General features: G+C 42.5%; 1 protein-coding gene across 5 annotated transcripts in view; it reads left to right on the top strand.

The window, feature by feature from the left end:
- The window catches only part of znf423 (zinc finger protein 423), a 206,765-nt gene that overhangs the window by 96,670 nt on the left and 85,095 nt on the right, over window positions 1-25,000 (top strand). For all 5 annotated transcript variants that reach the window (XM_076732310.1, XM_076732308.1, XM_076732309.1 and 2 more), the window contains exons 4-18: window positions 10,521-10,698; window positions 11,042-11,166; window positions 11,399-11,480; window positions 11,659-11,734; window positions 11,866-12,146; window positions 12,252-12,535; window positions 12,667-13,047; window positions 13,319-13,500; window positions 14,184-14,723; window positions 14,914-15,064; window positions 15,318-15,878; window positions 16,100-16,284; window positions 21,321-21,742; window positions 22,802-23,015; window positions 24,564-24,648. In XM_076732310.1, the coding sequence (XP_076588425.1) occupies window positions 10,521-10,698; window positions 11,042-11,166; window positions 11,399-11,480; window positions 11,659-11,734; window positions 11,866-12,146; window positions 12,252-12,535; window positions 12,667-13,047; window positions 13,319-13,500; window positions 14,184-14,723; window positions 14,914-15,064; window positions 15,318-15,878; window positions 16,100-16,284; window positions 21,321-21,742; window positions 22,802-23,015; window positions 24,564-24,648 (3,747 nt within the window). The remainder of the gene's footprint in view (window positions 1-10,520; window positions 10,699-11,041; window positions 11,167-11,398; window positions 11,481-11,658; window positions 11,735-11,865; window positions 12,147-12,251; window positions 12,536-12,666; window positions 13,048-13,318; window positions 13,501-14,183; window positions 14,724-14,913; window positions 15,065-15,317; window positions 15,879-16,099; window positions 16,285-21,320; window positions 21,743-22,801; window positions 23,016-24,563; window positions 24,649-25,000) is intronic.

Genomic DNA, 25,000 nt, shown 5'->3' with positions numbered 1-25,000 from the left:
ACCCTACATTGCTCCCCAAATTTCTTTGGTAGTCTTCAGATTTCATGATGCCATGCACACAGTCAAGGCATCCGGTGACAGAAGCAGCAAAGCAACCCCAAACATCTGTGAACCTCCATCATGTTTGACTGTAGGGACTGTGTTTTTTTTCTTTGAAGGCCTCATTTCGTTTTCTGTCAAAAGTACAATGATGTGCTTTACCAAAAAGCTCTACTACATGACTACATCTGTCCACAAAAGGATTATGGCTTCCTCAGGTAAGTTTTGGCAAACTCCAGTCTGGCTTTTTTATATCTCTGTGTCAGCAGTAGGGTTCTCCTGGGTCTCCTACCATAGCATCCCTTTTCATTCAGATGGCGACAGATGTGTTTGGAAGTGGATCGAGGTTCTTTATCCACCATTTGAACAACCCTTCGTTGCAATCTTTCATCAATTTTTCTCTTCCATCTATGTCCAGGGAGGTTAGCTACAGTGCCATGGGCTGTAAACTTCTTGATGACAATGCACACATTGGACACAGGAACATTTAGACCTCTGGAGATGGAGTTGTAGCCTTGAGATTGTCCATGCTTTTCCAAAATTGTGGTTCTCAAATCCTCTGACAATTCTTTGCTCTTCTTTCTCCATGCTCAGTGTGGTACACACAGACACACAACACAAAGGTTGAGTCAACTTCTCTCCATTATAACTTTGCTGTGAGTGTGATTTCTATATTGCCAGCACCTGTTACTTGCCACAGGTGAGTTTAATTACAATAAAAGGAGCATCACATGCTTGAAATACAATGATTTCTTAAAATTTTGAAAAGGTGCCAACAATTTTGTCCAGTCCATTTTTGGAGTTCTGTGTAGAATGATATCAGATTTGGCTTTTTTTTGTGCTTTTTTGTGTTGTTCCAGTGCAAACAAAAGAGATAGACATGTGAATACCAAAGCATTTGTAATTTGAACAATTTTCTGGGAGAAGTGGTGTATTATCTGACAGAAGTGCAGGGGTGCCAATATTTTTGGCCATGACTGTAAGACACACCCACACGTGCACGGACACACACGTTTGTACCCTCATTGACATAATATATTCTGCAGCCGTTAACCTAAACCATCACAGTTAGATGCCTAACACCAACCTAACTTACCCTAACCCTAACCCTACTCTAACCAAACCATTAAAACCAAGTGAAGCCTCAAACAGCCCTTTGTTGGTCTGTCTGAAAGTGAGGACCAGACAAAATGTCCCCACTTTCCAAAAATGTTCTCACTCCTGAGGTCTGAAAATCAATCATGTTGCTGTCATGTTGTATCCATTTCTCTCTTCCTCTTTTGTCATTGTGTCCTCTTTTACTTCCCTTTCTTTCTCTCACTGCATCTCCTTTACCTCTCTGCCTTTTTCTTCCTTTTCATTCCCTCAAAAACAACATGATCCGCATATCCATAGATCCATCTATCTACATTTACAAAATCATATGTGGATCATGTTGTTCTTGAATGCTGTCAGGCCTCTTATGAAGACCTCTGTCAATCGATGTGAGTGTGATTAATACCGATGAAATGGACAGGAAGGCCTGCACTGACTTGATTTTGGTGCCAGAGGGGATGACAAAAACTCTGAATGCAGTACAGCGTTTTTATCAAATGTTTATTAAATTGATTCACAACATGATAAATACCTGGCCACGCACGCACGCACGCACGCACGCACGCACGCACGCACGCACGCACGCACACAGATGTGTACTTAAGAGTTCAAGCTCATTTCATAAAAGTCAGATGAAAATTCTTTTTGCAGTCAGTCTGAATGCACCTCCATGTTTTTTACTTTCTTAATTAGGTTGAGTTGCCATTTGTTAGTGCTTGCATGTGTTTGTGTATGTTTATTCATATTACTTTCTGGATGGATATAGTATGTGTGTGCATTCTCTCTCTCCATCTCTCTTGCCGTCTGTGCCTCTAATCCCTGAGTGTGTCACTAGTGGCAGGTCCAGGTGTTCTGCTTTGCTCTGCTCCTTCCTTGGGGACTCCTCTTCATTGCGTATGCCTATGTGTGTGTGTCTGTGCATGTGCATGTCTTCCTCTCACGGGGGTTTAGGAGCTGTGAGAAGGGGGCTGTCCAGGATCCTGTCCTCCAGAAGGGAAGGGAGGGAAGAGAAGCAGTGGGTAGGAGGTACCCGCCTCTCACAGCATCCCCTGGGTACAGAGCCCCCCTCTACCAATCTCCATTGGGACATCAGGAGCTTCATTGCCTCGCTCTCTCTCTCTCTCTCTCTCTCTCTCTCTCTCTCTCTCTCTCTCTCTCTTTCGCTCTCTCTCTCTCTCTCTCTCTCTTTACCCTTAATTTTGCTCTTACTTTGTCAGTCTGTCTGTCTCTCCTAAAATCCATCTCTTGCAGCTTATGTACCTGCATTGCTTGACTCGTTTTGCTGTAAATGGACAGGTTTTGCAAGATGGTCAAAAAAACATTTGTGTGTGTATTTGTTAAATATACAAAAATAGGTTTGTTTACCAGCGTGTATGTGTGTAACAGCGGGCTCCAGCTGCCTACATCACTTATTTATGGGTCCCACATTCGCGTAGGTGAATGCAGGTGACTTGTTTATGTGTGAAGTAATATTGCTGATACATCCCTAGATCAGTCACGTCCATTTTTATTGGTTGCCATTTGTTTAAACTGATGAGTGCACATATGAACCTATATGAGGTAATTATCCATCATTATTCACAAGGTAGCACTAATAATGCTTGAAATATATAACTCAGCTATTGTTAATCATAACTATATGTGTATTATTACAGTTCTGTGGGTACTCAATGTTGCTATTTCTGTAAACATCCAAGGGTCTCTTTATGTGCATGAGTATGTGCACTTATGAGCATGTGTGCATGAAGGTATGAGAAGTGAATGTGTGTGTATGTGTGTGTGTGTGTGTGTGTGTGTGTGTGTGTGTGTGAGAGAGACTCAGGTGAATGTTTATTCTTAGTAGATGATATAGCCGGTAGATGATATAGCCGGCATGCACACAACAGACCACAGTGCGTGCGTGCGTGCGTGCGTGTGTGCGTGCGTGTGTCATTATGCAAACGTGTGCATATGTGATGTACTGTACAATGTGTGTGCATTGGCATGGTGTTGTTGTTTATCTAACACTGCCTAACAGCTGGTTCTCAATTCTGAGTGAACAAACAGCAGACAAAATGGACAGAGAACGGGATGGAAGAGGGAGAGATGAGGAATTTCATACACAGGGAATAGAACTGTGAATGGAATCACAGTTAATGCCTTGCTCTATATTTTGACTTGAGGTAAAGAAGAGGCAGTGTAACTGCAATGGAAGGAAATCAGGACACGTGAGATTGCAGGCTTGTTGAGAAAGAGTTTGAAAAGAGACAGCATAAGAAAAGGAAGTGTGGTCAGAAGAAGCTGATGCCAGTCCTCCTCTACCACATGGTATAGGCTTGTGTGTGTGGGAGAGAAACTGTGTGTTGTTGCATGTATGTAACTGTTCATGTCTTCTGGCTCTTCCTATATCTGCGGAAGCATGTTGTAGTACACTTTATTGGTAAATGCAATTAATACTTAAACATCAGAGTGCCCTGGTGACCAAGGGGTTAAAGCACTGAGCACAAACTGCAATGCTCTCACTTCACATTCAGCCAGGGACTGTTATCGTATGTTGTTTTCCCATGTCACTCTCTCTTCATTTCCTGTCATCTTTTCTGTAATCTATCTTGTGAAGCCCAAAATTCCTTAAAAATATAAACTTTTTTGAATGTGACCAGAGATACTGAGGGTTATGTATCTTCAGTGATTAAAGTGACTATTCACTGCCTCATACTTTCATCTGTTTTGGCATCAAACCTTGGTGGTGCTGTGGTGTACAGTATCGCCCTGATATTTGTAATTTTTTTTAGTACAAATTAACTTCAATAATTCAATGACCTGCATTTCCCTTGTCTTTACATGATGAACTGTTCCGTGTATGTTCATGTGTGTCTTATGCACTGTTTTATGTTTGTAGACAGTATATTACTGCATGCTGTGTGGTAGCAACAATCTTGTCATCTGCCAGCTCACTGTCCACCCACCCCCATCCCATGCCCCTAACCTTCTGCCCTCAACACACTCAAACACACACAGACACAAACACACACTGCCCATATGGAGCAGTTGGCGCCCAAAAGCGTCAAGGCAGCCGGACCCATTCCCAAGGCAGAAGGTGAGGGTCCCTACAGCCTGCTTAGTCTGTGTGTGTGTGTGTGTGTGTGTGTGTGTGTGTGTGTGTGTATGTGTGTGTCCATCCATTGTGTCCTTAAGGACTCAAGCCTCAGACAGACTGCTGTATCATCCTTCCTATCTGTCCTTGCTGTGGCACATATGTGTATGATTGTGTGTGTGTTTGTTCCTTCAGACTGTGTCCCATGTGAGCTACAAGGACGGTAGCAGAGGACTGTAGGTTCTCCAAGCACAGGCCAGAGTTGCAGCAATGTGCGTATGTGTGAATTGCTGGGCCCAGCTAACAGATAACCATACTGTGGATGCATTTTGCAGACTTTTGTATGTGTGTAGACCAACTTGTTACCATCTCATGAAATTATGTCACTACAAGAACAGACAACTAGAAGCTGGTCACTTGTGAGTATTTCTGTGGAAACATGTTAAAAAAAATAGTGTCACCGTAGTCTTTGTAAGAGCATGAATGAACCTACTTTTTTTTTTTTTTTACAGCTCCACAACAGGTTGCTTCGTCCAAATAAACTGACTGGTCAAATATATCATCCTGTTGTGCAATTCTCATAATGCAACATTCATAATGCAAGCCAACTCATATGGTATGGCACTGTCTTGTCAAGCTATCCCATGTGTAGTATTTTTAAACCTTGTAGGTTGGCTGTAAAGCCAAAGAGTGGATGATTACTTGGATTATGGTGACTGATGTTGTTTTGAATACTTACCTCATACATTACACTAAAATGAGGTAATAAGCAGCCTTTGAAATGGTCTCAGGAAATGATAAACAGGAAAAACACAAATCATGCAATTTACTTCGGAAACCGAAGTTTTGATCCAAGCTTTTGCCCATCTGCATGATTCATTACAACAAAGGATTCAGCCCTTATTATTTTTAACCTGCAGGATGTTCTTTACAACAATAAAGATCGAGCTGGAGATATGACTAACAAGTGTGTTTTCCAGACTGTTTTCCATGAAATGTAACTCCGTATTGGATCACATATTCTACTCTAATTGCGTTTGCATGTTTATGTGTGTTTCTGTGTGAGAGAGAAAAAATAGAAGTCAGTGTGTGCTGGGCTGCTTAGAGAGAGCCAAGGGTGGAAGTTGTTTTTCTGCCCCCTGTGGTGAGTCTGGGGCTGCGTGTATGGGTGCATGTGTGTGTGTGCATGCCTGGGGCAGCCTGGGGCCATCAGAAGGTGCCTGGGGAGCCATGGAAGGAGGGATAAAGTAAGAGAGAGATGGACGGATAGGAGGTCAGCAGGGGTCTTGCTGGGAAAGGTGCAGGTCTGGGCTGATGGCCAAACAGAAAGGTGGAAAGGAGAGGTAGGTGGGAGGATGGGGATGGAGGTTTAGGCCATGGAGAGAAAACCAGGCTGATTGGAGGATTAAAATTTGAGCAGGAAGACAGCAAAGCCCAAAATAAAAACATTCATTTCACTTGGGATAATGTCAGAAAGCTGGTTTCCTTGACAGAGTCACACGTTTAAATTGAGCTGTTGATATTTGGAGTAACAGCCCCGTTAGCGTTAGCCTTAAGGTTTTGATGAAAGGTATGGCAAACCTTTGTTAATTCCTTTGATATAAAACTCATAAAAATATAAATAAAAGAATAAAAAAAGTGCTGTTTGTCATTTAAATCCATATATTTTTGGCATGTACAGGCCTGTCATCTTCAGGAAATTCCATTTTATTCTGACATGTAATTGCATGTTTAACACTTTATGTGTTACTCATTTATAATGTTAATACTGTATTTTCTGAATGTAACTGTAGGCAATAGGCAGTTTTAGCACTTGTAGTAGCAGCACTGGGAGCTGAAATGTTTTTGCTGTTACCAGCTGAGCTTTGATTCAAACATCAAAGCAATTGAAAAGAGAGAAAGCACAACATACATAGATTATGTTTCCATTTCAGGCATTTAGCAGACGTTGTTATTCAGAATGAACTAATTGAACTAATATTCTTGAGTGCTGGTTCCATGTCAGCCCAACTTTTTCATGACAACAGCCATCAGAAATTTAGAAATACTTTGCAATATTTCAAATTTGCCAAATTGTTTTCATTGTAAAATTTTTAAATGGCTGATAGAGTCAATAATCATTACATCTGAAGATCAAAGTAGTCTCTAAAGTTTCTTTTAATAAGAGTTCCATCTTCTGCTGCTTTGATATATTTTCTCTCTGTGTGACAGTCATGACAAAGTTACTGAGTTTACTGAGGTAGAAACATGAAGAGAAATTGATCAGCATGTGTGTCTCTTCTGTAGAGTGACTCATCAAGGCAGTATCATCCACACGTTGTCACACTGTCTGGCCTATTACCAGAGACATGTGGGGAGAGTGTGTGTGTTGTTTGCATGTGTGTGCTTTCTGGTCGTTTCCATTTGTCATTGTAGACTCATGGGTTGTCTCCTCTCCTCTGCTCTCCTCTCCTCCTCTTTTTTCCTTTCATTCTGCCATCTTCTCCCTCTTCTCTGGAGTTCGGACTCTGTCCATCTGTCCCCCAGCCCCCCACTCCCCCCACCCGCCACCACCCCCTGTCCAGGCCAAGACACAGGGGTGAAGGCCAACACCAGTCGGGGAGAGATTGTTGGAGAGAAAGAGGGATAGAGGGAGAGATGTCAGTGCTGTAATGAGTAACAACATGAAAGCTAACAGAGGGAGGGAGGTAGTGGGGTAGTGTAAGAGGGATGAAGAATGAAGACAGAAGAGTAAAGGGACTGCTGGGGACAGAGGGAGGGATGAAGGATAGAGGGAATGCATGGGAAAGGAGAAGACTGCAGAGTGAGAGATAAAGTGGGAGCGGAGCTGTTGGGGCCCTGTGGTCCCCCATTCTGCTTCTCTCGTACATTTTCATTCGCCAGAGAAGAACAGAGAGGAGGGGAGGATGGGGGTATGAACAGCGTGTGTCGGCGTCCGCCTGCTCCTGCCTGTTTTCTCTTTTTCTCCAACCACTTTTTCTCCACCTTTTTTCTTTCCAATCCCCCTCCCTCAACCATCCATCCTCCTCATCTTCTCTCGAGGATTCTTCTCTAATTTAACTTTTCATTGGAATTTTCTTCGCTTCCCTCTCCCCATCCTTCAGTTTCTCCCAGTTTGCCATTCGGCCTTGTCTTGGCAGGTCCCCTCGCGGCTGACTGACAAAGGCGCCGTTAAAAATCCGTGTGATCCTCCATTTTAGCGCCAGCCACGCTAGTCAGAGGATTAGGGCTCTTTAATGACGCTAATCTCTCCTCCCCTTCTTTCTCAACACCCCTCCACCCCCCCCCCCCCCCCCCCCCCCCCCCCCCCCCCCACAAAAAGTGATTTCTCCCTCTTGCTCTGGCTGAATATCCTTCTTATCCAGTCTCTTTTTCTCTCTGTCTCTTTTCCTCCCACTTTCCCACCTCAAAAACTTTACCATCAAACTAACTCATACTGGTCTTTGCTTTCACTTCACTTTTTTTTCAGTGTTTCATTTAGTCCCTCTTCTTCCCTACGTGTTTTTTTTGAACATGTCTTTCAGTTGCAGTTTTTTGTTCTTTTTCCTTATCCATAGCTGACCATTTTGGGTGAAATATATGTTTGTGCCTGGTTGTTTGACGGTTGAATCCTGCTTTGCAGAGCTAAGTGACAGAATTTCAATAATAACACACTCACGTCATTTGGCCCTCCATCTGATTTGAAAGAAACTCGATGGGTATATTTAGGAGATAGCATGGATAGCATTTCTCTTGTGATTTTAATCAGGATTTCTCAAATGCATCTTGAGTTATTAGCAAATATGTAATGAGGCATGTCCATTTGAACCAATCAATATGGCACTTCATATTTTGGTTAATACTTGCCCCCAAAGCAAGTGCAACTAAACTGAAATTATGTCCACTGTGTTTTGAGGTATATGTTTTTGGTATTTGTGGCACCCCCTATAGGTTGGGCTCAAAATGCTTCGGTAGGCTTATTCCCAATCACGGCCTGAAGATATTTTACAATAACATTTATAATGATTGGATAAACCAGTTATGAACATTTTCCTGCTAAGCTCTGGCCCTTTCAAACTTTAATGCTTGATGACAGCTGTGTTTTTCATGACGCTATATGCCCATTTTGGTGTCGATGGAGTAAAAGTACAAGAAGTTCTGTTCATTTCCGGTTATGGGGCAGCTTCATGTTTCTAGCTCATTCCAGCTCACACCAATTCAAGCTGATGTGGCAGAAAAATAATAATAATAAAAAATTGACACAAACACAAAATGGTTCTGCCCCTGCAGGGCTTGAACCATACCTATTTCAAAATAAGATTTCGAACAGCTGCAACAAATTCATCTACTTAATACATTAGAGTGTCTTAGGATCACTGAGCAACAAAATTCTAACAATGTTCAATTTTCTAATGACATGCTCACAGTAATCTGAAAAATGTTTCTAATAATAATAATAATAATAATACTTTTTATTATTACTCATTTTAAATTAGTGTAGTGTATTAGTTACATAATGTGTTAATACTCCCCCTGTTTTTCTGTTTTTCTTCCCAGTTTTCTGCACCTTCCTCTCAAGTCTGCTCATCATATTGTCTCTGATTTTTCATCTTTCTGATTTTTGTTTCTCCTCTGCACTCATTTCAGTCACTGTGTGTTCTAGGATGACATATTGTTTGTTTCTTCTCCTTCCATCCTGTCAGTACTGCCATGCACTTCATCCTCCTTCTTTCCTTTCTTCATGCCCTCATTTTTCTGTCTCCCCCGTCCCATTTGTCTCATTCACTCAGTCACTCACTCAGTCAACCACTCTCCCTCCCTCTTGCCTTGCTGTTAAGCCTCATGTTGATATCTTTATTCCTTTTATTTTCTTAAACCTTTTTTTTCCTTCTTGCTTCCAGTCAAATTTATGTCATGCTTTTACATTTTTTTTTTAACCCAGACTCCCCTGCAGAGTTCTATTTGCTCATCACATTGCCTACATTTTCTCTACGATCGATTCATCACAAGAATCTCCTTTCCACCCCCTCTGCAAGGCGCAATACACAGTGGACTACACACACACAGACACACACAGAGAAGACAGACAAGACTGTGGTAGGAGTTGGTTGAGGTGTGTGTTTTGGAGAGGTTTCTAAAATTATCAGAAGAAGCTTCTCCTCTGCACAAGTATCTGCGTGTGTCATGTGTTGGAGCGTCTGTATATATACAGAAATATTGGCTTTATGATGAATACTGGCAAATCACATCAGACTTTTTCCACTCTCTCTGTTGTGTCACCCTATTTCCTGTTTTTCATTTGTTGCTGGTCTAGTTGATATACAGTAGCTATCAGATAAAAACAAGGGAAAGAGACTCCCTTCTCTCTTCATCAACTCTCTTCTTTCCATTTGTCAGGCGAATGCTAAACAGTCGAACTTTGCTGCTTCACAGAGCTTACAAAGAAGAACAGAACAATATCAAGCATTATTCAGGCCCCTCTTTTGTCACCTTGAGTCCATTCTGAAGTCTCTATTTAAGGAGTCATGGCCTTTTTGTCTCCTCTGTTCCAGACTACACAGGAGGGGAAAAAATGGGAGACAAAAAAGGAAAAGAGCAATGCATAATCTCCTCTGCTTGACAGATAAAGGGAGTGAATATCGCCATCTTTCCACACTGTTCTCCACATCTCCTAATCGCTTTTCCAACGTTTCAATCTGCCAAGGCCCTTATGCAAATATGATGAGGCAGATCTATGGTCCTTGGGGATGGAAGGAGGGATGGAACGAGGGATGGGTGCAGAGGGAGGGTGAAGGGAGAGAAAATACACTCTGTCCTTATTTCTGGGCTCCGTCGGGGATACATGGTTCTTGGAGCTTTCTATTTAGATGTTGCTGCTGCCGGAGAGTGTCTCTCTCTTTTTCACTCTCCCCTTTTTTCTGCCATCCACATGTTCCTTCTGTATATGTGTGTGTGTGTATGTGTGTGCGTGTGTGTGTGTAAGCAGGATAAATGTGTTCAGTTTTTTTTAATATCATCTTTTTCTCATGTGAACTCCCACAGGTCCCCTCTCCTGTCTTCCTTCTAATATATATATATATATATATATATATATATATATATATATATATATATATATATATATATATATATATATATATATATATATATATATATATACTTCTTAATCATTTTAATGCTCCCTGTTTTACCCTGAATTTTTTCTGTCTGTGCTCACCTGTCTCTTTTTCTGTAAATCTTGTAGCTGGCTACAAAATATTTATTTTTCTTTTGTTGCTGCAAACAATTTTGTTTTAATTTTTTTGTTTCTTGTGACTGCATTCTTGCTTGTCAGATGGTGATGATGACACAGCAGGGTTGTCCTGGGTGCCTTCCTCTCCCTCCAGTAAAGATGTGGCGTCACCCTCACAGATGCCCGATGGCTGCTGTGATCTCGGCATGGCCACTGGCGGTGAGGAGGAAGGAGGTGCTGGTCTGCCATACCCCTGCCAGTTCTGTGATAAATCCTTCAGGTATAAAACTCACATGTTTGGTTCCCCAAGATGCTGCAGGTGACATCTCAGTGCACCAGCACACATGGTGTGTTGTAGAAAATAAGACAAATGTCAAATTTTGCTGTTTAACTGCACCCTCAAATCCCGCACATTAATATCAATGTGTACATGAACCTCTACATTTAACAGCTGTCACATACGCCAGATTTTATCAGAAATGTACTTACTACTTTAATGTATTTTGGTATGGATGTTTTGTTGTGTTAAACTCTTAAAAATGCCATTGAAATAAAATTAAAATTTTTATTATGAGCCTTCGCAAATGGCTAATCATCATCTATCTCGTCTTGGTCATCTTCAGCCGCCTGAGCTACCTGAAGCGCCATGAGCAGATCCACAGTGACAAGCTGCCTTTCAAGTGTACCTTCTGCAGTCGTCTGTTTAAACACAAGAGGAGCAGAGACCGTCATGTCAAACTCCACACAGGTAGATTATAAAATAGGTCCTGGATTTTTGTCATTCAGACCTACTAAGTATGCATCGGTGCATTAAGAGCCAGTGGGTAGCTGAGCCACAGTAAATAAAAAATAAAAAACCAAGCTGATAGTTTTGAAATATTTCTTGTGCCACTGGCAACATGTATTCTGGTTGTCAGGTCTACAATATGATGTTTTTTCTCTGAAGAAATGATCTCTCATAAATCTGTTAATTGATACAGGAGATAAGAAGTATAATTGTCAGGAGTGTGAAGCTGCATTCTCCCGCTCCGATCACCTGAAGATCCATCTGAAGACACACAGGCAACTGCTTCAGATCCTATTATCATGAAATCTGTACTTCATGTTGATTGAAATGTTCATCTGATGTTCAGTATTTAGTTTTTTACCCTTGATTCCAGTGTTATATTTCACTCATTTTGACTAATTAATTTTTCTGAGTTTCTGTTTCATGGCTGTTTCTTTTTATTCACACCTCTAGCTCCAGTAAACCATTCAAGTGCAGTGTGTGTAAGCGTGGCTTCTCTTCCACCTCATCACTGCAGAGCCACATGCAGGTAACAGCTGATACATTTTTATTTTCAAAGAGAAAGCCCTAGCTTATTGTCAGAATATGAAAGCATTTTGACATTTTTTTTTTTTACAACACACGCTTTTTTAAATCTTGGCTACTTTCTGGCTCTGGCAGGCTCACCGCAAAAACCGAGAGCATCTTGCACTTAGGAGTGAGAGGGATGGGGGAAAGAAAGGAGCAGGAGGAGATGGTGATCTGGAGCAGGACCTGTATATGTGTGATTACTGTGAGGAGACATTCAGCCAGACAGACGAGTTAGAGAAACACGTCCTGACCAGACACCCCCAGCTGTCTGACCGTGCCGACTTGCAATGCATCCACTGTCCTGAGATCTTTCTAGACGAGGCTTCTCTCCTCATGCATATTGAAACACAGCATGCCAACCGCAAACACAAGTACTACAGAGCTTTGCTTTTTAAAGTTTTCAAACCACTGATTTTCATTAATGTGGACTGCTGGAATGGAACTTGCATTTTAATGGTCTTTTTCTGTACCCCCAGATGTCCTGTCTGCTCAGAACAGTTCCCATCTGTGGAGGATGTCTACTGCCACCTAGACAGCCATCGCCAGCCTGACTCCTCCAATCACAGTGCTGCCAGTCCTGACCCTGCGCTGGGCAGTGTGGCCTCAATGAGCTCGGCCACTCCAGACTCTAGTGCCAGCCTGGAGAGAGGCTCCACGCCGGACTCTACCGTAAAGCCTAGCCAGGGTATTGATCGAGGCCGCAGAAGAGGCACAGACACTGTGGATGAGATTGGGATAAGCCTGGGTCATCAAGGTGGAGGTATGGTTCAGTTGTCATTTCTCTACAGAGTAGCCACTGCAGTTACATCTCTTAATTTAATAGCCAACACTTGGCTTAAAAAACTGAGTAAAAACTGTATTTTTAAAGTAGCTCTTTTTCTGTATCTACAGGTGGAGGAGGGAACTGGGGTAAAGTGACGTACTCTTGCCCTTACTGCTCGAAGAGAGACTTCCACAGCCTGGCAGTATTGGAGATCCATTTGAAGACCATTCATGCAGATAAGCCGCAGCAGAGCCATACATGTCATCTGTGCCTGGACACTCTGCCAACGCTCTACAACCTCAATGAACATGTGCGCAAAGCTCACCGTGGCAGTGGAGGAACCATAGGCACAGCAGCAGCGGCTTTTCCCTTGCTGCAGTTCACTAATGTTACAGCATTCCACTGTAACTACTGCCCAGACATGTTTGGAGACATCAACTCTCTGCAGGAACACATCAGAGTGTCGCACTGCGTTCCTGGCGGCATTGTGGCAGGATCCACCACATTAGGTTTGTTGTTAAAGAAAGCTACTCTTCCTCAACAATGGAAAGCTGTAGCTGAAATATGTGAAAGTATGGGGTTTCCTGATGTATTGTTTGTTAAGAGTGCTTCCAGCCCGGGAAAGGCTGTTGTAATATGATATGGTTGCCCTTTGCTTATTATTTAGTTAAGTGGCTATTTAGAAATTGTGCCATATGAAATCCTATTGTGTACATTACCCTAAGTATTACAATGTAATTTAAGGGTATATAACAATGTAACTTAATTTCTCCATCCTAGAAGGGAACCATGCTTTCTTCTGCAACCAGTGCTCCATGGGATTCTTGACGGAGTCATCACTGACAGAACACATTCAGCAGACTCACTGCACCTCCGCTGCGGGGGGTGGAGCTGCAGGGGGTGGGGCGGTGGCCAAACTGGAATCTCCTGTACTACAGGCTACATCACAATCCTTCATGGAGGTGAGAATCAATTAGTTATTATTATCAATTGGTGAAGAACAACCCTTTAATCAGAGCTGATAAGAATTGTGTGATATGTGCAAAGACAACTTCCTTGTTTTTGCACGTCAAAGCTATTATTAGTCAGTGGTCGAGTAATGAGCAGATTCCTATTTAATCAGTTAGTTTTGTACTTTGTTATGGTTATTAAATGAAGCATATGGCTCATGTAAACTCAGATTAAAGATCCTTGATCAGTCTGTAGTTATTGTGGGTAAATATTGGCTGGAGTTGATTCAAACCAAATTTTTAATTTCTGGGTTCTTGGTCACAGATGCTGGACAACAAACTATCCATGCACTGCTTTCTTGAAATTCAAAATTTTGACTACCAGATCCTTGATTCCTATACATTATACTAGGGCATACTAATACTAAGAGACTTGGCTTTGTAATGTTTTCAGTTTCATAATAATTGATGTGTTAATCATCAGTTTGTTATATCTATACTTTATCTGAACTGGCAAAGTTATGGTGATACTTTAATTCATGACCTATTCTTGTGTCTCTCTGTTTTTCTCTTTCTCTTTCTCTCTCTCTCTCTATATATATATTTCCCATCTTCTCTTTTACTCTGCAAGAACTAAGCACCAGTTTTTGTCATTGTATAAAAATCTTAAGTAAAGAGTTATTATCCATGTACAGGTTTACTCCTGCCCTTACTGCACCAATTCTCCCATCTTCGGCTCACTCCTCAAGCTTACTAAGCACATAAAGGAGAACCACAAGAACATCCCATTGGCTAACAACAAACGGCAAGCAAAGGTTGCTGACTTAAGTCCCGCCTCCTCTGATGTAGAGATCTCCTCCCCAAAACGTCACAGACTGGGAGGGGACTCCACCCCTTCCATGGGGAGCAATGGGGACTACCCATGCAACCAGTGTGACCTGCGATTTGCCAGTTTTGAGGGTTTCCAGACCCACCTAAAGTCACACCTGGAGATGCTGCTGAGACGCCAGTCCTGCCCACAGTGCAACAAGGAGGACTTTGAATCCCAAGAGGCATTGCTTCAACACTTAACAGTGCATTACACCACCACATCGACGCAGTATGTGTGTGAGAGCTGTGATAAGCAGTTCTCCTCAGTAGATGACCTGCAGAAACACCTACTGGATATGCACACATTTGTCCTGTACCACTGCACTCTCTGCCAGGAGGTCTTTGACTCCAAGGTCTCCATACAGGTGAATGTGACAGCATCCTTCATTTGGGTGTAACCTATTTTGAGTTTTTATTTTTACAAAGAAATCTCACAGAAGTGCATAAACAAGTAAACATGTGTGCTATATGGTTTGTAAAATGAATACATTAGTGAAACAACCAGGGAAATTAAACATCTTGGACTGCTTCTTCCTTCCACCTTCTTCCATTCAGGTGCATTTGGCAGTGAAGCATAGCAATGAGAAGAAGCTGTTTCGCTGCACAGCCTGTGCCTGGGACTTCAGGAAGGAGACAGATCTTCAGCTTCATGTTAAGCATAACCACCTGGGTCAGAGGTCAGGCCTCATGGGAGGTCTCGGAGCAGGTACAACACATCTTTCCTGTGATCATGTGCTAAGGGTCATTAGAAAAGTAGAACTGGTAATCTGGAAAAAAAATGCCTTATGATCATAGTGTTTGTAGTAAAACCAAAGAGAATATGATAAGATGAGCAAAAGTCAACATTTACCAACTGAATGAAGATCTGGAGTCACTACAGTGCCAACATGACACCAGTCTTGTAGATAGGATAGATTGAAATTGAATTATCATATCTCTACCTGACTTCTGTGTCACAGGACTCAAACCCCGAAAGTGCATTTTCTGTGGAGAGACATTTGGAACAGAGGTAGAGCTGCAATGCCACATCACCACACACAGCAAGAAATTCACGTGTCGCTTCTGCGGGAAAGCTTTCCATGCCATCTCACTGCTAGAGAGACACTTAAGGGAGAAGCACTGCATTTTCGATGGTGGCAACATCACTGGCAATGGAGGTGGCACAGGGAGCAGTGGGAGTCAGAACGGAACACCCAATGGGCTGGCACAGTCCTCCAAGCGAGGAGGAGGAGGAGGAGGAGGAGGAAGTAGTGGCAATGGAGGTGCAGGAGGCATTGAAAGAGCAACAGCAGCAGCTGCTGAACAAGCTGACTTGCAGAACATGTTGCTGAAGAGTGGAGGAGGTGGCCAGGCAGGAGATGCAGCAAACAGCCATGAGGCAAGTGGGGGTGAAGAGGATTTGGACAATTCAGAGCCAATGTATGCCTGTGATATTTGTGGAGCGGCCTACACCATGGAGTCGCTTCTGCAGAACCACCGGCTGCGTGACCATAATATTAGACCAGGAGAAGATGATGCTGGTAAGATTTGTTTTCCATCATCCACTGTTTGCTTTGAAAGATTCTTTTAATGTTAATTTTGATAACAAGTAACTTTTTTTATAGTGTATAAAAAAATGTTTTGCATATTTACTTCGTCATTTAAAGTCAGGAGTCAAAATTATATTTAACTCTTATAAATATGGGTATAATTGTGGTAAAAATAATATATCTGTGATGATGAAAGTAATTTTATCTATCAGGCTCTCGAAAGAAGAAGGCAGACTTCATCAAGGGGAACCACAAGTGCAATGTGTGTTCCAGAACATTCTTCTCTGAGAATGGACTTCGTGAGCATGCTCAGACACATCGTGGCCCTGCCAAACACTACATGTGTCCAATTTGTGGCGAGCGTTTCCCGTCTCTGCTAACCCTCACTGAACACAAGGTATTGTTACATTTACTGCTTTCGAGGCTGTGTGTGTCTATATGGATAACAAATAGTGTTATTACACAGTTGAGAAAAAAATGTACAACAACTTCAAAATTGAACGAGATGTAAAGGTTTTGCACCAGATGAAATGGATAACTTGAGCATAATTGAGCATTGATAACAGTAGTGCAAAAAAACAAAAAAAACATGATGTAGAATGTTTATCATGTAGAATTGGAAAGAGAGCATGAACAGAGTGCTACATTACATGATGCCGGCATTAAACAGTCTGACATCTGTTGGGATAAAGGACCTGCGGTACCGTTCTTACTTAGATAATGGATATAAGTCTGCCACCAAAGGGGCTGCTTAATCCCCCCAGTCTCTCATGCAGGGGGTGGGATGGGTTGTCCATGATCGATGTCAGCCTGGCTAACATCCTCCTTTGACCCAAGAAACAGCCAGCTCCCCTGACCAGTTTATTTAGTCTTTTCCTGTCCCTCTCAGAGCTTTCACAACCTCAGCAACCACTGCATAGAAAACTGCAGATGCCACCACAGACTCATAACAAATCTCTAGTCTACAAAGTTGATTATGACCTCCTTGTATTCCAGTTCGTTCCCCTGTGATACACATCGAATGATGGCTGTATCATCAGAGATCCTCTGGATGTGACAACTGTCTGTGTTGTGTCTGAAGTCTGATGTGTACAGAATGAAGTGGAAAGGACAGCACTGTACCTTGTGGAGCCCCCATGCTGCAAGCTACTACATTGAACACGCAGTCACAAAGCCTCACATACTGTGGTGGAAGGTGGCGGTCTACTCCAGCTCCTTCTAGCTTCCCTTAAGCAGCATTGTGTTGAAAGCACCGGAGAAGTCAAAAAACACGACCCTCACCGTGCTCCTACTATGCTCCAGATGAAAAAGAGATCGATGGAGCAAGTAGACACCTGCATCGTCCACACCAATGCCTGGTTGATATGCAACTTGTAGGGGGTCCAGGTGAAGGAGGTGGTTAAGTATGATCCTCTCAAAGATTCTCGGCCCTTCCCACTGTTATTGCTGTGACCTGAAATGGTTTTCAGGCCCCTCCAAACCTCTCTGGCGTTGCTTTCCTACAGGTGCTCTTCCAGCTTCCTCCTGTAACTGTCTTTGCCTCTCCTTATCTCCCATTTCAGCTCCCTCTGTACGCACCTCAGCTCATCTTTGTCCCCTGAGCTAAAGGCCCTCTTCCTCTCGTTCAGTAGGGCTTTCAGTTTCAGCGACACCCAGGGTTTGTTATTTGGGAAACATTGTACCTCCCTGGTAGGCACAGTGTTTTACACGCAGAAGCTGATATAGTCTGTAATGCAAGTTTTCAAATTGTGAATGTCCTCCCTGTGTGGCCTGCACAACACATCCCAGCCAGTCGTTTCAAAGCAGTCCCTTAGTACTATACTGGACTCCTCTGACCATCTTCTTAAATACCTGATGGTTGGTGGTTGTTTGCGGCTCAGTGGGGGGAGGGGTCATGAACTGTAAGCATCCTTAGAGTTTGCATACAGTGTGTCCAGTGTTATATCGTCTCTGGTGTGGCATTTAACATACTGGGTGAAAGCAGGAAAGAGTGGAAGATAGGGAGGCGTGATTGAAGTCACCAGAGATGAGGAGGAGGTCCTGGGGCTCTGATGTCTGCACCTGTGAGACCACAGCGTGTAGTAGCTCGAATGCTATTGCTGCATCAGCCTACAGGGAGATGTACACAGCTATCCCAGTACTCCCTCTGCCTGGTTAGAGCCGTTATCTCTTCCATCTTATTCAGAAGAGATGTCACGTTCCCCATAATAAGAGATGGTATGGATGGTTTGTACCATCTTTTTCTTCTCACAGCACTTCGCCCCAGCTCTGCATCCCCTCCTCCTTCTCCTTGTTTCCTTGGGGATCTCTGGTCTTTCCACTGGGAGTACACTTGTGTTGCTCAGCGCGATCAGCCGTGTATAAACAATTCAGCTGTCGTTCAATGGATCTCCAGATGTTGATTTAAGTAATCCAGAAAAAACTAAAAAGCAAATCACTAGTCTCACCAGTTGTACATCCATTCGTACAGATTATAGACCGAGCTGTAACTACCTGCCACTCGTGCAGCGCCATCTTGTCAATACATCACCATTTTGCATGAAAATGGGTTATATTTAAATTAAAGTATTAGTAGTTTTTATTAGACAGCTTTTTTCATACATTATGAACATAATGAGATTGTTGGTCATAATATTGCATTAATGCATTAGACTGAAGATAACTAAAGAAAGCATGCTGTCTTTGTTTTACTAGTGTAATGCTGGTTGTTGCTAGCCTTAAATATAAACTTAATCATCACATTGACTACCCATTCACATGTCCAGAGCCACAACTCTTCAGAGTACACTGAAAGTTTAGAATCGGTATAAGCACCTTCACAGTTGGTTAGTTAACCAAGTTAACTTTGAGGCAGTCATTTCCAGAGCAGCGTGTAAACAACTTTACCATATGTCTGTCCCACGCAGTTCACAAGCAGCACTTCGTTTTGAGTGGGGGAGAACCATGTTCCTACTTTAAGAATTGTTAGTAAGGATTATGATTAATAATGATGACTTAATAATGTGATAACAGTAGAGAGTTTGTGTAGCTGTTAAGCTGCTTAGGTGTCAAGTAATACAGGTAAATGGATAATCCATCTAACCAGTTAGTGAGCAATAATAAGTGGACGAACAAGGTTGGTTGACAACACTTTGTGTAATGCTGTTGCTACAACATTATTGTGGGGTTAATAAAACCACTCATTTTGAGTACAAATAAACTGTACTAGACAGTAATTTAAGTGACACTATGTTGATAACTATCTAGGTAGTACTGTGATTTTCTAAGATGACACAGTGAAGTGTGAATGGGTGAATGTGGCATGTGTTTTGTAAAGCACATTGGTAGGCAGGCTTGAAAAGCGCAATATTAATGTAGTTCATGTAACATTTTACCTTTGCTCTTATATGATGTTTTCTGTATCGCAAGCATACCAAATTTAAATTTAATCTCACTGATGTTATGGTGCTGTTTTGGTAATGCTTGACATGGCCACGGCCTACAGGAGCACAGTGTGTCAGTGTAGACAGTAATGTTTTTTTTTTAGGGTACAATGAGATGCTGTGCCTGAACATTGATTGCCACGTCCCAAAATACAATGAAAGACTGTAATAATAATAATAAGAAGAAGAAGAAGAAGAAGAAGAGGAAGAAGAAGAAGAAGAAAACAAGAACAATATCCATGTTGTGTTGTCACATTTTTTACCCGTAACCTGTTTGCATGCCTGAAAGTTATGTCTACTGTGCCAGTCTCTGTTACTCAGTTATGACATCACTGTTATCTTGATGATTCAATGTCCCACAGAGTCTATTTTATTCCAACAGTACACTGACCTAGTCACAAGGTTAGCATTAGCTTGTAGCAGGAGCAGTCCACTCTGAGGAGAGAGAAAAAAGGCGCCGTTGTAGCACCTTGCAGTTAGCTCGTTTATCCCCAGCAAAACTGGTAACTGCAAACATTAGCAGTCCGCAAACCTGCTACTACCAGTGTAATGCTGGTTACTCTGAGCATTACCTAGCTTAAGCTTTGTCACTTGGTCTGCTTTAATGCCTGCGTCAACATTTCTAAGTTCTTGAAAAGGCATCTGGACTTACTTGAGGTTCTCCAAGACATTTCCCCTCTCATCAAAGAGGCTTCTTCAATTCTGACTGACTGGTGGGGAGTCCCAGGCATGTTTCCTCTCGCAGGATCATTCCAGGAACAATCCTGAAGAAGCCTCTTGGATGAGAAGCGAAACATCTTCTAGAACCTAGCAAATCCAATTGCCTTTGAGAGCACTTAGAAGTATGATGACATGGATGAATGAGAATATTACACCTGGGCTGCACCATGAAAGTCCACAAAGCTGATAGAATTCTTCAAAAGGAATGATCCTGCAAGAGGATGAATGGCTGGAACCCCCCACCCGCCAGTAAGATCTGAAGAAGCCTCTTGGATGAGAGGCGAAACATCTTGTAGAACAACAGGTCCAGCTGCCTTTTAAAGCACTTATAAGTACCATGGCCTGGATGAATGCTAATCTTCACATACCTGCTTCAACAGAAGGACAACTGAACACTGACAACAAATGTGATACATCATATCACTCTGTCAATCTTACCCATTACTCACATTAGGTAAGGTGCACCATATTCTCACCACCATGTGGAGTGGTGCATGTCTTCCTCAAGCTCGGGTCCTCTGCCAGAAGCATGGGAGTTTGAGGCTTCTGAGCTGAAGCCTACTGCATATTAGACAGAGACCTCAGATGTTGTACCTGGAATCTGCTGAAACCACTGTCCCAGTTTGGTTGTCACAGTCCGTAATCCTCCTATTAACCACAAGGAACATTTGGACATCTGATGCAGTTGTTCCTTCAGCCTTGGGTACTTCTTGATCTTCTTGTGCTCCTTCTTTCTGGTGTTAGTGTCAGCTTGGATTGCCACATCTATCACAACTGCCCTCTTTTGCTCCTTGTCAACCACCATGATGCCTGGCTGGTTAATCAGCAGCTGCTTGCCAGTCTGGAACATGAAGTCCCAAGGGATCTAAGTGCTGATGTTCTTTACCAGTTTCGATGGTGCGTCCCATTGGGAGTTGTACACAATCCCAGTCACTTGGTTGTCTCTCGGTGTTCACTGTCCCAGATTGCATCTTACGCCCTAGCACTATGTGCTGGACTGTCTCGGGGGCATGCTTGCAAAGCCTGCACCTTGGGTCTTGTCTGCTGTGATAGACTCCTGCCCCAATGGATCTGGTGGTCTGGGCCAGATCGTTGTCTTGCCACAATGAGAGCCTCTGTGTTGATATACGCACATATATATGTCTGTGTGTGTGTGTGTGTGTGTGTGTGTGTGTGTGTATGTATAATTCTGTTGGTTCTGCATATGTTTTGATGAAAGACTGTGGTTTTATTACTCACCACTTTTTATGTCATCGAGTTCATATTTTCTGTGTATATTCCCTCTCTGCAGGTGACCCACAGTAAGAGCCTGGACACAGGAACCTGTCGAATCTGTAAGATGCCCCTGCAGAGTGAGGAGGAGTTCATCGAGCATTGCCAGATGCACCCTGACCTCCGCAACTCCCTCACCGGATTCCGCTGCGTTGTCTGCATGCAGACTGTTACCTCCACTCTGGAGTTGAAGATCCACGGCACCTTCCACATGCAGAAGCTTTCCTCGGGTTCTGTACTTGGAGGAGCAGTAGCAGGAGGTGGGAATGGAGTAGGAGGAAGAGGGAATGGCTCAGCCTCTTCATCCCCTAATGGGCAGCTGCAGCAGCATAAGCTGTATAAATGCGCCTTCTGCCTAAAGGAATTCAAGAACAAAGGAGAGCTGGTGAAGCTGGATGTCAATGGCCTGCCTTATGGCCTCTGTGCTAGCTGCATGAACAGGTACATAGCCATCTCATAAACCCTGTGGGTAATGTGTGTGTTAATAAAGGCACACTTTTGCCTACTATAGCCTAATATATTCAGTATGAATACAGACCGTGAAAATGGGGCCTCATGATCCTTCTGACTTTTTTGCGTTTTAAGCAGGAGGTGTCAGAAAAATTGCCATAACTGGCTTGTGGCGTCCATGCGTTCATAGCAAAGTCGCTTCTTGATCCTTTGATGTTGGCTCTCGCTTTCATCATGAAGCTGAATTCACCAAGTGTTTGATTGTTCACCCACCAATAGGGAATGTGAGCCGTGTTTAGACCGTTGTGTCGTGAGAGGTTAATAAATAACTTTTTTCTAAATCGTGTATTGGTATGTGGTGTTACAAGAGTGTGTTTGTGTGACAGAATTTTAAATCTGGTTAGAGTGAACTCTTAAGCACCTTAAACACATGTAATACACACTATTGCAGAGTCAAATATTTTTTTAAATAGGTAAACTGCCTATGTGCAAAAAATAAGTGAATGTTCCTATCATAGACTTAAGAAAACGGCAAACAAGATATTTTGAAGCTTGGATTTGTGTGCATTGCTGGATTCGGCTGAGGTCAAGCAAATAAGAATAAATATATATATCTTTGACCTAAGTATCTCAGTAATGGAACAGTGATTCTTAAAATGACCAACAAGACACATTTACAATTTAAGAAAAAGTAAATGTGTTTTTGACACTGACTTTGGAAAACTATTAGAGAAAAAAGAAAGTGATCTTCATTAGTCTCATAAGGCAATCTGTTAACTATTTCAAATGATAATTTTCTGTTCTGCTAATGGTCTCTTTATATGTGATGTAAGTTCAGTGATTTTTGCAGTCTCAAACATATCTGTCACCAAAAGGTATACACACGTTTTGGAATATTCGTTAAGTGCATGTGCGAAAGGGAAGCTCTTGTCTTATACATACAATATAACAACACACAAACTGACATGCAAATACTTGAATTTTTGGTTAGTAACAGTTTTAATCGCTGAAATCTGCTAAAACAAATCAAATGCTCAATCAATCAATTAGGGGCACAAATGGCCAGAGCCCCAGCCAGGGAGGAGCTGCCACACCTGGGGATATGCAGGGAGACAAGGCCATGGTCGGGCTGAGGTGTCCAGAGTGTGGGGTGAAGTTTGAAAGCCTGGACGACTTGGAGAGCCATGTCCAGACAGATCACCCTGAGGTCAGCCCTGAAACCAGTGCAGCAGGAAAGAAAGCAGAGGCTTCACCTGTGCCGAAGGTGAGACAGAATACACTGAGAGAAGACAGAGAGATATGCTTTCATGGAGGTTGTTCTAGTTGCTACTCAGAACCTTTCAAACTAAGTCTTTGGCATTGCTTTTAATTAAGGTGAAGAGAAAGTTTGGCAATGTGAACAGATAGTAAAAAAAAAAACTCTTACAATGAAATGCTGTGAGGTAGATGACACATTACATAATATAATTTTATCCAGTTCTGTGGTTGAAGTTAATAAGAAAAACAGCATTTAACAGATGGAAACATTTTCAGGATTACGTCCTGCTGAACTGTATGTTTGCATGAGTTGTGTGTGTGTGTGTGTGTGTGAGAGAGAGAGAGAGAGAAGTGTTGATGCATGCTGCTGCTTTTGTGTCTGTTGCTGCACACGTGTGCTTGTGTGTATGCTGGTGTGTGTCAGCTGAGCCCCACTGGGTCCTGTGGCTAGGGCGTGCTGAGGCATTGTGGGAGCTGTTCGCTCTACTTGATATTGACAGTCAGGCTCCTCGGGACGTGCCGCGTGTCTATGTGTGTGAGAGTGTGTACCTGCAAGGGAATGTGTGTGTGTGTGTGTGTGTGTGTGTGTGTGTGTGTGTGTGTGTTAGAGGCACTTCCCAGGGACCCTCTGTCTTACCTGAACCTTTGTTTCTGCTTAGTCTAACAGCACAAAACAGACGAAGGATTTGTGTGTGTGTGTGTGTGTGTGTGTGTGTGTTTGGGTGCGCACGCACGTGTGTGTACTCAGTCTTGCAGGCTGAAGCAGCAGAAGGATGAATTGGGGCCTTTGTGTATTTTGTATGTGTTTGTGCATGAGTGATTGCTGTTTCTGTTTCATTTTTTTAGTCTTATTTTTTTTTTTCCTGTTCACTCCTTTCCTCTCTTTCTCTTTGAAGGTGTGTGTGTGTGTGTGTGTGTGTGTGTGTGTGTGTGTGTGTGTGTGGCCATGTATTACTCACGCTGTGGGGACATAAATCTGTTTACGCATTGTGAGGACTTGCCCTACTTGTGGGGACCAATGCAAGCCCCTATAATGTAAACCATGAAATTTTAGGGTAAAGACTTGGGTTAAAGTTCGGGTATGGTTAGGTTTAAGTTAAGTTTAGGGTAATGGTTAGGGTTAGACAAGTAGTGGTTGTGGTTATGATTTGGGTAAGTCTCCAGGTGTGTGTGTGTGTGTGTGTGTGTGTGTGTGTGTGTGTGTGTGTGTGACAGACCAGTCTGTCAGGTTAAACACTGTCTAAAAAAAATATTGCGTGTAAGACCATTCTGAAACCATTAATCAATAACCAAGTCATATTTTTAATGCCATTGAAATGTATGGCATGCATTATGAACATTGCACTTATCCTGTAATTTGAATGTGTACATTAATAAAATAATAATAATTAGTTTAACCGACTAGTATTCCTGGTACCAATTAGCCATGGTAGCAATGTTTAATTGACTAGTCCACTAAGGTGTGTTTTTAATTTTTACTCAGCAGAATAAACAGCCATTGTTATTTCACATGAAAGCTAATGTTCTTAATGTTTTTGTGTCTTTTACCTTACAGAAAAAGACCTACCAGTGTATTAAATGTCAAATGACGTTTGAGACAGAAAGGGAGATCCAGATTCATGTCGCCAATCATATGATTGGTGAGTGAGACATCTCTCTTCCATTCTGTTATCTTCCTCAGTGCATTTGTGTGTGTGTGTGTGTGAGTGAGTGAATTTGATATGCATCTTATTGCATTTCGGTGACTGAAATGTATGACTGCCTCCGCTCCCTGTTTTGTCTCTTGGTTTAACAGCACAACTGTTGCAATTGTGTTTATCCCACACACATTTAATATAAACAGTAGTAGACACAGTAGTGAGCCAGAGCAACACACACACACACACACACACACACACACACACACACACACACACACACACACACACGTCTGAGACAGACAGGCGCAATGAAGAGCTCTTTTTGACTTGTGTGCTGTCTGTTGTGCAATTT

Source organism: Chaetodon auriga, chromosome 6 (genome assembly GCF_051107435.1).
Source record: "Chaetodon auriga isolate fChaAug3 chromosome 6, fChaAug3.hap1, whole genome shotgun sequence".
Lineage (NCBI taxonomy): Eukaryota > Metazoa > Chordata > Actinopteri > Chaetodontiformes > Chaetodontidae > Chaetodon > Chaetodon auriga.
Note: the sequence above shows the minus strand (reverse complement) of the source record. Positions and strands in the feature narration are given on the sequence as shown.